The 14,713-nt window shown below is 31.8% G+C and overlaps 1 protein-coding gene across 2 annotated transcripts in view; it reads right to left on the bottom strand.

The window, feature by feature from the left end:
- The window catches only part of itpr2 (inositol 1,4,5-trisphosphate receptor, type 2), a 167,294-nt gene that overhangs the window by 16,721 nt on the left and 135,860 nt on the right, over positions 1–14,713 (bottom strand). The window contains exons 51-55 of one of the 2 annotated variants that reach the window (XR_015514832.1): positions 13,983–14,163; positions 12,398–12,503; positions 8,401–8,577; positions 6,730–6,895; positions 1,432–1,592 (exon numbers count right to left, since the gene is read on the bottom strand). Coding sequence is in view for 1 of the 2 variants with exons in the window: in XM_087293047.1 (XP_087149173.1) it covers positions 1,432–1,592; positions 6,730–6,895; positions 8,401–8,531; positions 12,426–12,503; positions 13,983–14,163 (717 nt within the window). In the remaining variant the exon portion in view is untranslated. The remainder of the gene's footprint in view (positions 1–1,431; positions 1,593–6,729; positions 6,896–8,400; positions 8,578–12,397; positions 12,504–13,982; positions 14,164–14,713) is intronic. The other variant, XM_087293047.1, reaches the window with a different exon arrangement.

Genomic DNA, 14,713 nt, shown 5'->3' with positions numbered 1-14,713 from the left:
TTCGAATTGTGAAGCAGCATATAAAACTCCAAATAAAGCCCGAATTATGAAAGAAAACATCAAAATTATTATGAGATATAAATATGCAAATTGCTATAAATAGTCATAACTGTAGGAAAATGTGAGATAAATACATGCAACAGCAATTTTGATTTGAAAAAAAAAAAAAAAACAGAACTGTGAAATATACACCTGTTTTGGAAATAGTTTTGCAAAATCTGAATTACAAGACAAAAAATTTGCAATTACCTTTACTATTTTTAAAATCCTTCTAAAAAAGTATGTGGACATTTGAAATGTTTAAATGTCAATGCATTATGTCATTCAATTTCAGAACTATATTTCTTGCATTCGTGATTAACTACAGTAACTGGTCAGCTGATGAATGACGTCAGTTCCCCACAACTTTTTAGTCTAACACCATGTACTATTGTAGTAACAAACAACATGACAAGTTTCCAGCAACAAGCAATTTGGCTGTCCGCATCACATGCAACAAAACAGAAACATTTCAATACCATTCATTCACAAGTATAAAAGTGCCACAAAATTGACAGGTTTAATCTAAATCATACATAGTAAATCTAAAAAAAAAAAAAAAGTTTTTTTTTTTTTTTTAAGATCTGAGGTTAACTATGCACTGCCTGCCACTTTCTGTGTGGCAATAAATGTCACTTAAAACGGTATTCAAACACGCAATTTTAACATTTAACACAGAATAAAGGACACTTAGCGCTTTGGGATTAAGAAAAGTGCATTACAAATAAAATGTATTATTATGATTACTATTATTATTATCATCATCATCATCATCAATATTGTATTTATATATTTTTTATATTACATAATCAGCTATGGCCATAGTGGCTTATGATCACATAAATAGCAACTTTCTACAATTTCAGAGGTCGCCACAGTGGAATGAACTGCCAACTTTTTTAGCACATGTTTTGCCCATATTGTTATACGCTTCCAGCTGTAAACCAGTATTGAAAAAATGTAAAAAAATTCTAAAATATATAATAGGACAAAAAACCTTATGAAAAGGGACAGTTCACCCAAAATTTAAAATTCTGTAATTGTTTTCTTACATGTTTTTTGTATAAAACCTTTATGAGTTTTGCTCTTCGGTTGAACAAAAAAGAAGACACTTTAAAAATGTTGAAAATCTGTAACCACTGACTTCCATAGTATTTGTTTTTCCTACTATGAATGACAATGGTTACAGGTTTCTAACATTTTTCGATATATGTTCTTTTGCGTTCAACAGAAAAATGAAACTCATAAATATTTTGAACTATCTGTGGGAGGAAAAATCATAAGTAAATGTTTATTTTTGAATGAACAATCCCTTTAAAATGGAAAAGATAATACAGTGCAGTTAGGACAAGATGTAAGGGTAGTTACACATACTTTTTAATGGCCACTAACCTTGATCATCTGTGCCACGTAGCTCTCGGGCCCTGTGTATTCAGTGGGGTCCTTCACCTTCACCAAAACCAGGAAGTACAAATAATGCCACATGTTGTGCTCCGACTTGATGTGCTCCTCAAAGGACACGGTCTTGTTATCAAACTTGTCTCTCTCAAGTCCTGAAAATAATCAGACCAAAAAGAAAAAAAAACAACAACAAAAGAATGGATCTTCAAAGAAAGGGCTCACTCTGTCTATCAAAATCATTTATTGACGGTATTCCACTGTTTACAGTCACTATAAAACATTCCCTCACATCTGTTCTTCTCCAACACAGACTTTACGTCCTCTTTAGTGAAGTAAATGTCACCATGATCATAGCTGAATCCATCAAATAGAAAAGGCCCTTCACAGAGCTCATCTACAAACTGGAAGGCAGTGAGAGTAACAGGATGTGACAGGGCATGACATCCGCTTAGAGTCGCACCACCGGCCACTTACAAACCAATGCAGAGCAGATGCTGGAAAGAGCGCTCCATAAATGCACTATATTCTAACTTTTTTTTGCATAAATATTGACAAAGTAAGTTCTGCTTGACCGTTTTTGACCTCGGTCTGACCCTCATGAATAAGCATTTGTGGTACTGTAACTTTAAAGCAAGGTTACCATAGCTAATGTTTTAAAATTAAAGCATTAAAACTAAATTATTACTCCAAATAAAAAATGTATATGTGCATAAATAGCTCGCCTCTAATAACTGATTTATTTTATCTTTGCCATGATGACAGTACATAATGTTTTACTAGATATTTTTCAAGACACTTCTATATAGCTTAAAGTGACATTTAAAGGCTTAACTAGGTTAACTAGGCAGATTAGGGTAATTGGGCAAGTTATTGTATAACAATGGTTTGTTCTGTAGACTATCGAAAAAATATAGTTTAAAGAGACTAATAATTTTGACCTTAAAATGTCTTTAAAAAATTAAAAACTGCTTTTATTATGGCCGAAATAAAACAAATAAGACTTTCTTCAGAAGAAAAAAATATTATCAGACATACTGTGAAAATTTCCTTTCTCTGTTAAACATCATGTAGGAGTTATTTAAAAAAGAAAAAAATAATTCAAAGGGGTACTAATAATTCTGACTTTAACTGTATATATATATATATATATATATATATATATATATATATATATATATATATATATATATATATGTATGTATGTATGTATGTATGTATGTATGTATGTATGTATGTATGTATGTATGTATGTATGTATGTATATATATATACATACATACATACATACATACATACATACATACACATATATATACATATATACACACACACACACATATATATATATATATATATATATATATATATATATATATATATATACACGCACACACATATATATATATACACATATATTAGATTCAACGTTACTGATATTACACATGTACAAGGCAATGAAATGCAGTTTAGATGTAACCAGGAGTGCAGTAGCAGCAAGATTAGGATGTAGGTACTAGTTATAAAATGCAATTATAAAAAAAAAACTATGGTTAATATTTACAGATAGATGTACTATCAACATTATATACAGGTTGTATTAACTATGAACAGAGATTTATAATAGATATATGTACATGTACTAATATATGTACAGGTTGATATTAATAATCAGAGGTACTGTATGCAGATAGATATGAACATAAATACAAATGTATATGTGCAGAGGATAAGTACAATTCAAGAAGAATAAGTGTAACAAATCAAAATAAATATGTACAGTTTTAATTGTGCAAATATTCAATAGTGCAGTGTTTATGAGGAGTAAAAGTTATGAGGAGAGTGTGGGGTGTATGAGGAGGGGCAAACGAGTCAGTGGTGTGCAGAGTTCAAAAGGGAGAGAGCTCTGGGGAAAAAAGCTGTTCCTCAGTCTGCTGCTTTGTGTCCGGTGGAGGATTTTTAGTTTTTAAATAAAATAATTGACTTTAACTATTTTCAAAGGCACAATTTATGTATAAAATATTTATGCATTTATATATTATATTAAATACATTACAGTTGTGAAAGTCAAATCACTAAAATAAAAAGATACTAAATCTTTTATTTTAGCTATTTATCAAGAAAACATTTATCACATTTGTTTAGCTTCACTTCTTCTAAAATAAAAATAAATGAAAAAGCTGTATAGACAAACTAAAATTAAGAATCAAAAACTGAAAACAAAGTCCTATTCAACTATTATTTCAAACTTCTACTAAAACTATTAATACATTTATAATCATAACTGGTGTTGGCGGTAGTAAAATACAAACTAGTTCAAACCAAACTGTGATTATTTGTATACTAATAACCATACGTTATCCCATTTGTACAATTGCCATTTACAAATTACAGTATATCTTACCAATTGTTTCCACCAATTTCAAACCTGGCTTTTTAAAAATTTTCATAACCTCAATGGTTAATAATAAGTTCTAAATAAGTTCTCCTTATAGGAACTAACCCCAGTCATTCCTGGTCCTGTAATTTCACTTTATTTTTTGATACCTTCCCCGTTTCTCCTTTGCCTCAGGTTAGGAACCTGGGGGTCCTCTTAGACAGCACTCTTTCAAAACACACATTAATAGGATAACTCGATCTTATTACTTTCATTTTCATAATATTGCATGCATCCATTTATTCCTCACTCCACCATACACTCTTAATTTTTCTTGGGAGTCTTCCGTATTTCACACACTTCTGTATTGTTATTTCTTCTGAAAATCTTCAGTAGATCATACTGTACACACCTCTCACATTGACTGCTGTAACTCTCTACTATATGGTTTACACCATAAATCTCTTCATAAGCTTCAGTTGATTGAGAATTCTTCTGCCATTATCATAACCCAGACTCAGTTCATACAACATGTTATGCCAATTCTCCAACAGCTTTGTCGGCTTCCCATCAAATTTCTCATGGAATTTAAGATTCTCCAGATCCACACACTTCCACACACCCACAGCTCATTTAACCATGGGTAACAGAGGTGTTAGCCGTTCTGCTCCTCCCCTTTGGAATTTTCTTGCGGGACTTAAATTTGTTATCCCAATTTAAAAGCTCAACTAAAAACCCACTTATTTAGATTAGCTTATCTTACATGATTATGGTTTTATTATCTGATTGTGTTATTTTATTGGTGTTAATTTGTAACTGCGGCTTCTTTTATGGTTTATTCATTGTTTTTATTGTTTTATATTGTTCTTTATGTACGGTGGCCTTGAGTAGTTTGAAATGTGCCTCAAATAAAAAGTCTTATTATTATTATTATTATTATTATTATTATCATCATCATCATTATTATTAATTTATAACCACTTCATAATTTTTATGTATCTTTTCAGATTATTTGCTGCATATTTAAGTATTTTACCTATTATTATGTTGTTATTATATTATATTATTAAATTAGCAATTTTATACACATATACAGTTATTATTAACACCCCCCTTTTTTTCTCTTACATTTTCAAATATTTCCCAAATGATGTTTAACATAGGAAATACTGTGGAAAGAGTCTTTGCTCTAATATTTATTTCTTCTGGAGAAAGTCCTTTTTGCTTTATTTCAGCTAGATTAAAAGCAGCTTAAAAAAATTAAGTTATTAGCAATTTACAAACAATTTAATTATTAGCAATAATATGTATAATATATATAAACAATACAATTTTTCGATTGTCTACAGAACAAACCATTGCTATATAATGACTTGGCTAAATACCCTAACTTATCTAATTAAGCCTTTAAACTGCACTTCAAGCTTAACATAATGGGCTTTATTTTGACAATCCATGCGCAAATTGCAAAGCCCAGGGCGCAAAAGCAATAAGGGCGTGTCAGAATCCACTTTTGCTATTTTAAGGATGGAAAAATCTGCTTTGCGCCATGGCACATGGTCTAAAAAAGTTGAGCTTATTTTCTTAATGAGTTATAGGTGTGTTTTGAGAATAAACCAATCAGAGTCTCATCTCCCATTCCCTTTAAGAGTCAGTTGCATTGTGCCAAGGTGCATTTGCTATTTACATGATGGACTTTGTAAGTGGAAAAACTGAGCCCTTCAATAGAGAGAAAACAGTTAAACAGAGCATCTACAGCTTGAGAATGAGAGATGAGCCTCCTTATTATTTACTTTCACTTTCACTCTCGTGGATAAGGAAACTTCTTGTACGTGCAGACATCCATTAGCCTATAAATAATTAATTTTGTTTCTTAAGTGCAAAGATTTGTTTCAAAACTATTTCTAAATTCAGTTCTAATTTCCAGCAAATGAATAAACGAACAATAATAATGTAGTGTGGTCAAAAAACTGAGTAATATACTAATACACATGCTGTGCCTCATATGGTCTAAAACCTGACAGGTGGGCAAATCTGAGGTTGTTTTTAATAAAACAAATATATATATGCATATAATAAATAATACTGCTAATAATGATAACATTATACAAAAGCAAATTGTAATGAATAAACTGAAAAGCCCCCCGAGATGAAGAAGGCATGAAAGTATGGTTTTTAGATTTATGTAGGCTAGAAAATAATATGTTTTGTCATATTTTAATACTTTATATTTAAATCCTATATGTATATATCCCTATTATATTTTATATATATCCTTAATATTTTAACTCTTTTTCATATGTAAAGATATTTGCGTATTGCTCTTCATCCTGTGTGTATTAAGCAGTGTGTAAGCTAGGCGCACAAGTATTGCGCTCTGCACTCGACTTTAGACTGGCTTTGTTCTGGTCTATTAAACAGTCTATTCAACTTTTTCAAAACAGCAACGTGCCAGCAATGCACCTCAACACAGCTCCTTTTTAAGACCAGAACGCCTATGGGCGCACATATGAGCGCAAATGCATTTGCTATTTAAACAGCGAGGTGCGTCAGGTGTATGATAGGGCCTTAGTATCTTAAAAAAAATCTAATAAAATTTTATACTGTCTTCATGGCAAAGATAAAAGTAATCAGTTATTAGAAATTAGTTTTTAAAACTATTAGGCTTTTAACATAAGCGCTAATAATTCAGACTTCAACTGTACATATATACATTATACATATATTCTAAATACTAGTACTATCCATACTTTTTGCATTACATATTTAGTATATTTATATTTATTATATTATTATGCTCTTAAAAAAACAGCTTAGCATTCTGCCAAATACCTGCATTTACTTAAATTACTCTATTATGACTGACTGATAGAATGATAGTTTCTTATAATATTTTCCCTCTGAGCCACACATACCACAAATAAAGCAGGTGGTCTTGAGAATTTCCTCCTTCCTCTGTTTCTCACTCCTTAGGTCAGCGAAAGTATCAATGATCACACCAAAGATGAGGTTCAACACGATGATGATGACAATGAAGAAGAACAGCAGGTCATACACCACCCGCGCCGGGAACATGGGCTCCTGTAGACACACAGTCATAGGAAGGTTTTTCTTTGTCCACCATTATACAATATCCATGATCCTTTGCAAGAATTCTGGAAGCTTCAAATTGAATCAATGAAGTGAAAAACTGTTTTTAAAAACAATAAATCAAAATAATAACAGAATAAATAAACAAAATAATAGCAAAACTTTTTTTTATTTTGTTAACAATTTTTGGGAATAAAAGCATTAAACAGCGTCACAGTGGCGCAGTGGGTAGCACGATCGTCTCACAGCAAGAAGCCGATTCGAACCCACGGCTGGGTAAGTTGGCATTTCTTTGTAGAGTTTGCATGTTCTCCTCGTGTCTGTATGGGTTTCCTCTGAATGATCTGGTTTCCCCCACAGTCTAAAGACATGCGCTATATGTGAATTGAATAAGCTACATTGGCTGTAGTATATGTGTGTGAAAGAGTGGGTATGAGTGTTTCCCAGTGTTGGGTTGCAGCTGGAAGACCATCTGCTGGGTAAAACTTATGCTGGATAAGTTAGCGCTTGATTTTGCTATAGCGACCTCAGATTAATAAAGGGACTAAGCTGAAATAAATAAATGAAAACCATTGAAACTGATTAATAAAGTAAAGTAAAGTAAAATAAAATAAAAATATCTAAAATAAAATAAAATAAAAACGAACCAATAAATAAATAAATAAATAAATAAAAAAAACTTTGGGCACAATGAGGTGTTAAAACATTTTCTTAATAAAATAATAATGTTCCCAATAAAACAGAAATAAAAAAACATTAAATGATGTGTTAGGTTAGGGCGTGTTAGTTTTCAAATCATTAAATCAATATAATAATAAAAATAACAAAGCAAACAAACAAAAAAAACAATAAAATAAAATATTTTGCAAACAATGTTGGGTACAATTGTGTTTTTAAAATCACTGAAACAGAAACTGAAATAGCTTAATAATGAATTAAAATATAAACAATAAGTAAATAATAAAATGTAAAATAAAAGCTTGAAAATACATTAAACGTGCAACAAGGGTTTTTATAATACAAGCAAGGTGTTTGTATTACATATATAATAAAATATTTGCTTGTGATTTTACTTTTAACAATTTTGGAACAATTAAAAAAACTATGAAATCTGAAATCAAAGAAAAATTGTTTCTTAAATAATTTTATTTTTTTTTAAATAAAAAATAAAATATATAAAAATATATATTTTGTAGCTAAAATCTTTATTTCAATGGCTTTTATAATCTAATTATTTATTGCAAGTTTTTAGTCCTCTCAAAAAAAGCCTCAAACACAGAGTCTTTGAAGTGGATTTGACTAATTTTGTGACTCTTGAAAGCCTATAGACAGATGTGCAGAGAGTATAAATGGATGTGGGCTCTATAAAAGCATGATGTACAGATGCCTGCAGTTTCCACTGCTTTAAACATGGATTATTTTGGCAGTATTAGTGCCACTGGAGAGGATTTGCTGGCGTATCTCATGTCGAAGTGTATTGATAATATGATGTTCACCTCTTTGGAAAGCTTGCGCAGAACATCAGCGATTCCTCCTCCGTTTCTCAGGCCGTGGTTCAGGACTGTAATGATGCACATCAGCAGGGTGTCACACACTCGCTCGCTGCCGTCTTCATCCTCTTCTTCCACTTGGATGAGAACACACATATTTACAGAATAAATGATGGTTTCAGACTACATGATGTACAAGAGCTTTAGATTTGATATTTATGATATTTATATTTTATACCATTACAGTTCATTACAGTATATTATTTTTTTATTAAAGCTTATATCATTTACTCAGTTTTGTAACTACATGTACAAAAACTTTAAAGGTTTAGATTTTTTGTTTATAGTTCTTCTAATTTTTGGATGTGCTGCATAATTACTTCAGAATAATTATAATATATTCTTATCAATTTCTGTATATTTTTTCCATTTCTGGATTTATATTTCTTTTTTATTTCCTAATTAATAAATTTTCCTGATTACAATTATAATTATTTCAGATTTTACAGGTTTTTGAATATACAGTGGAGGTCAGAGGTATTAGCCCCTCAATGAATTTTTTTGATTTTTTAAATATTTCCCAAATGATGTTTACCAGAGCAAGGAAATTTTCACAGTATGTCTGATAATATTTTTTCTTCTGGAGAAAGTCTTATTTGTTTTATTTTGGCTAGAACAAAAGTAGTTTTCAATTTTTTAAAACCCATTTTAAGGTCAAAATTATTAGCCCCTTTAAGCTTTTTTTTTTTTTTTATAGTTTACAGAACAAACCATAGTTATAAAATAACTTGCCTAATTACCCTAACCTGCCTAGTTAACCTAATTATCCTAGTTTAGCCTTTAAATATTACTTTAAGCGGTATAGGAGTGTCTTGAAAAATATCTAGTTAAATATTATATACAGTCATCAAGTCAAAAATAAAATAAATTAGTTATTAGAAATGAGTTGTTAAAACTATTATGTAAAGAAATGTCTTGGAAAAATCTTCTCTCCGTTAAACAGGAATTGGGGAATAAAATAAACAGGGAGACTAATAATTCAAGGGGGCTATTAATTCTGACTTCAACTGTATATCTGCAATTATTTTATAATAAATAATTAATATAAATATTTCCATTTATAAATTTGCTTTCAGATTAAAACATATAAATAAATATATATAATTTTATTTACTAGTGGTCTCAGACTTTTCTATAAAAACACATCATGATGGCTGAGACTTTTACAATGCTGCCGTAGCAGTGACTAAGAAACACGCATGAGAAACAGACAGAGAGATGGACGGCAGACAGGAAAAGGTCACAAGAAACAGGGTGAAAGTGTGTGAGAGAAGGAGAGGGAGAGCACGTGTTCATATACAGAAGAACAGGTGATCTTGAATCATTCAGCAGCACATGAGTCATCTCAACAACACACACACACACACATGCACATACGGGTCAACTCTGCACCTTAACCTCTAATAACAGACACACAGCCCCAGCCCTTCACAAACAAATACTCAGACAAAGCATAAACACACACACACACTGATCACACGACATGCCTCCGCTATCACAGATTACGCAAGATCATCGAGCTGATTGTTGAGATGGAGGTCAAATCATGATGCAGGAACTGTATTTCTACACAGGAAATGTTGAACTGTTTCTGACATCTTTCACAATTCAATTGCAAGATTTCCCGTCTACTGTGAATAAAGCTGCGCAGTATTTACATATTGGCATTAAATGATCATAAAAAATTATGCGTTGCAATATTTCGTTTTTCTATAAGTGTGTATTGCATATGTTTGTGCGAGTGGAGGAGCTTCAAAGTTACAAAAGTGATTCTGTTCGTCTGACTGAGAAATTATTTTAGACCTCACCTGACTTATGATTACTTGCAAAAACATCTGTCACAATTTGATACACTGGTATGATTCTGCATAAAGTCATGTGCAATGAAAGCAGGCTTCAATTAGTTTAGAGCAGAGGTGCCCAAACATTTTCTTATGAAGGGCCAAAAACCAAACTTGATTGAGAGCTGTGGGCTGAAGGTAAATATAGCAAGCTGTATTTCATTAAAGTGGCAATGAGTAATTTTTCTAATTTATTTAATAATTAAAAAAATAAATAGCAAAACATTAGTTGACCTAACGCATTATATCTTTTTACATCTTATTATGAATTTATAACAATAAAAACAAATAATTCATGTTGTAACACAATGGAGTTCAATACTGTATACACTAGTCAAGATGCTGATGTCTTGTGCATTGTCCTCTATCTCTCAATTGACAGTATTTACATAAAAAACTAAAAATCTGATTCCTTTACATTTAATTTCAGTTAGCTTTTTTGTAGCTTAACAATACAACAAACAAAATGTTACGTTAAATCAGAAATTATAGTATAAGTAAATAAATAAATAAATACAGTACATAAATACAGTACAGTATATAAATAAATACCTGTCATTCTCCCTCCTCAGATAGGATAGTTGGCCACCTATAGACTACCATAGGCCAAGATTTTGAGTTTTTTTGGGGAATTTTGGCATGTAATGGGGGCTCGTCCGGGAATATTTATCAATGAAATCCCTGGAATTGTTATAATTTGTGTGTGTGTGTGTGCGTTGATGTCAACTGGCATTGTTTGATATAGTGCACATATTCATGCATAGAGGTGTCGTGTTGAACAAAAACAACATCATTTTTATTAACTGTTACCATTTACAACCGCTAAAGAATTTCTGGAAACGTAAATATTGGAGAAAGACCTAAAAAATGGGATTTAGAAAGTTCTTTGAGAGACCCAAACTCGGATGCCAAAGCACAATGGCATTACATCAGAGCACAGCCAACAAGGCTATTGGCACCAACGATGCATGATTTTGTTTAGGGGCTTAGATTTCCAATGCATGCTTGAGGCATTTAGCCAATCACAGTAAATTGGCTCAGCTGGCCAATCAGAGCAACCTGTTTTTTTTTTAGTAATATTCTAACATACTAAAACTAATATTTAATATGGAAACTGAGGTGCTGTAATAATGTAAAGCATATTTGAACAGTAACCCTTTCTATGTAAACACCCAACAAACAAAACAATGATCTTTTAAAATAACAACATTGACTTCAGATCAATATGGTTTACCTACAACCAGTGTGTGAGTCGTATGTGACGTTTTTCACGGGGGATCAAGCCTTAACCTCTTAAGGCCCAAGCTGTTTTTTTACATGCTTTTTTTTTACTTCTCTTTGTTTTTTAGGCTTACTGGAACCTAATTAGAATAAAAACCAAAGTATCATCTTTTGATATGATGTACTTTTAGAGAAAAATTATGTCCATATATGTAGACTTTATGGGCCGAATTTATATAAAACACTTTTTCCTGACTGTTTCATAATGCATATTTAACATAGAAACATTTTTTGAACATGTTTTGACTATCAGAGAGTAAAAACAAATTTTTATTTCCCATTTTGGACAGTTAAAATAGTGTTTGGGATATTTCATTTGCAGCAAAACAGTTGCAGGATGACACTGTATGTCTGTATTTTAAATATTAAGTATTTTAAATAGCCACTTAAGAGATAAAATGTGCTGTCCACGTATGTGGCCACTAAGCCCTAGAAGGTTAATTGGGGGGTGTAGTTCACATACAACATATCAAGACCTGGATCACTAATTAAACATTAGATTGCAGTTAGCAAACATGTATAAAATAGTATATATAGTAAAATATATAAAAAAGTATAAAATGTTTCAACTGGTTTCCACAAGAAATGTAAGCAAAACTTTTGATAACCAGACTATCATAGTAAGAAAAAAAAAAACATAATACTATAACAAGTACTTGGTTAACACTTAAATACATGTTCTAAACAAGTAGAAGTAGAGTGAATGCTGATTTCACTAAATTATTTGCATAAACTGCATGAATTAAACACTGTTTTGTTATCCATTTCAAGTACATTTGTGCACTTACAGGCATTTAAGTCTAGACAGTTTTTGGGCCTACCGTAAATACAAAAGCACAGTTAACTTACCATGGTTACGACTAAACATGGATTCAGCACAGTCTGCACTCACACAGCTCATAGACTTCCCATTCACATTTGGCCTCTCTAAAATAAAAATCAAACAAACACTCATCAGTAATATATTGTTTTTAACTGTCACATTCCTGGCATGAGCATTACAATTCAAAATTGTCTGATCTGATTAAGTTTATTTGTCATAAAACAAGAAAAAAGCAAACACTGAAACATTTGAAACTCATCTAGCCAGTCAAAGCTTTTGTATTTCCACAAATGAATTTTATTCGATGACTTTTGATGTATTCCAGTGCATGCATGTGCGTTTCCGTGTGCCCTTTGTGTCCCCAGTGCTGCGACGCACAGAGGAAGAGATTACATAAGGGAGTGTGTGGCCACTGCTGGGTTATGCAACAGGTGCCATGTGCTAGCAGGTCCTCTTCCATCTCAACGCAGCTATGCAAGCATGTGTGATCATATAAACACACATGCAGCTCAAAATGTCTACACCTTTTTACTTCAGCATGTGCGTGCATGTACAGATACACTGCATACATCACCGATCAGGTAAGCTCACTAAAAAAGACATTTCAAAGGGGGTGCATTTGTCACTTTTTTATAGGACATAAAATCATTTTCTGGTGCCCCCAGATTGTGTCAAGTTTCAGCTCAAAATATCCCATGCATGGTTTATTTATTATAGCCTTATTTGGCTGTTTTTGTGTGTGCCTCTTTAAAGGTCTCGTAAAAATTGAAATAAAGTTTCAATCTGTTAGTTTTAAGGATCTCTATTAGTTAGTGTGCCCGAAAACAGTGACGAAATTCAAGTAAAAAAAAACCTAAAACTGATATAAACATCCAAAGCTTGCAGTTTGTTACTTCCGCCTGAAAGGATCAACGAATTTTAATCACATTATCTCATACTTCCATTTCTCATCAGATCTCGACCAAATGCTCTCCAGTATCTGACATACCACAGACCAATGCACATTCTCATGTTAATTTCATCATTAGTAAATCCAAACTCGAGCATGAAATCTGGCGTACACAAAGATGTTGTGTGTACGCAGCATTGATACATGAGGCCCCTGAAATGTTGTTTTGGTCATTATAAAACACCAGAATTAGTGTTATAATATTATCCATTACGTCCAGAATAGTCGAGAACATCTGTGCTCTGCGTCTCACGCTTGAAAATGACTCCACGCAATCATTCCGTGCAGGTAATAAAACAAAATCTAAAAAAGCTTTTTTTTTTCTTGTGGCAAAAAAAATGATTATCTAAACAAAGTGACTAGGTTGTTCTTTTTCATATTCAGTGGGTTAGTAGATGTATCAGGACTTGATTATAGCATTTAAACATCTAAAAAAAAAGTCTTTATTTTATGACATGTCCCCAACAAGTTGTTTACCCACAAGGAAGGTTGCACATGATAATGACTTCATCCATGCAGAACATTCGGAAAATATGAAACGAAAGGGCAAAACCACCAGTTTTATGCATTGTGCAGCTCGAAGGCCACCACAGAAAAAAGCGTGACGGGAACATCTCGTCCACTTCATGCTTACTTAAAGGTAGGTGGTCTACTTCCATGAGGAAGTCATCTTTGAAGAAGAGAAAGCCCACAATCGAGAAGAGGTAGACCAGAATGATGGCCAAAACGGCGGTGAGGAAGATGGAGCGGCCATTCTTAGTTACACTCCTCATCACATTTAGGAGAGTTTCCTCTCTACGCACAAGATCGAACAACTAAAGAGAGAATGAAAAAAAGAGAAATAATGATTAAATAACATTTCAATTGCTGTTGCCCTATAGCCAAAAAAAAATAAAAAAAATTTTTGCTACACTGTTTAAAAGTTACATTAAATTGCAACAAAATACACTACTATAAATGCGGTTCTGATTCTAAATAAACTTTCAAATGATGTTTTATTGTAGTAAAGACAACATATTAAAATAATTACAACTTTATATTTTACAATTTGCTAACACTTACCCTAACAGATTAAAATAGGAAAAATAGCATCATTTTAGTATTAAAAGAAAAAAAGAAAGAAAAAATGAAATAATAATAATAATTTAAAAAAAATTATATATATATATATATATATATATATATATATATATATATATATATATATATATGATAGATTAAAATGGAAAAATAGTCATAATTTCTCTGTAATTTACAGAAGATAAACAATTTCAAGAGTTCACACTTAGCTGATGATTGATTATAAAGTGTGTTTGGTATGCTGTCCTAGGAGAGCTCAGAAGATCCTCGAGCCCTCATGTTACA

This window comes from Danio rerio, chromosome 18 (genome assembly GCF_052040795.2).
Source record: "Danio rerio strain M-AB ecotype USA chromosome 18, GRCz13ab, whole genome shotgun sequence".
Classification (NCBI taxonomy): Eukaryota; Metazoa; Chordata; class Actinopteri; order Cypriniformes; family Danionidae; genus Danio; species Danio rerio.
This window is presented reverse-complemented; position numbering and strand designations above follow the sequence as displayed.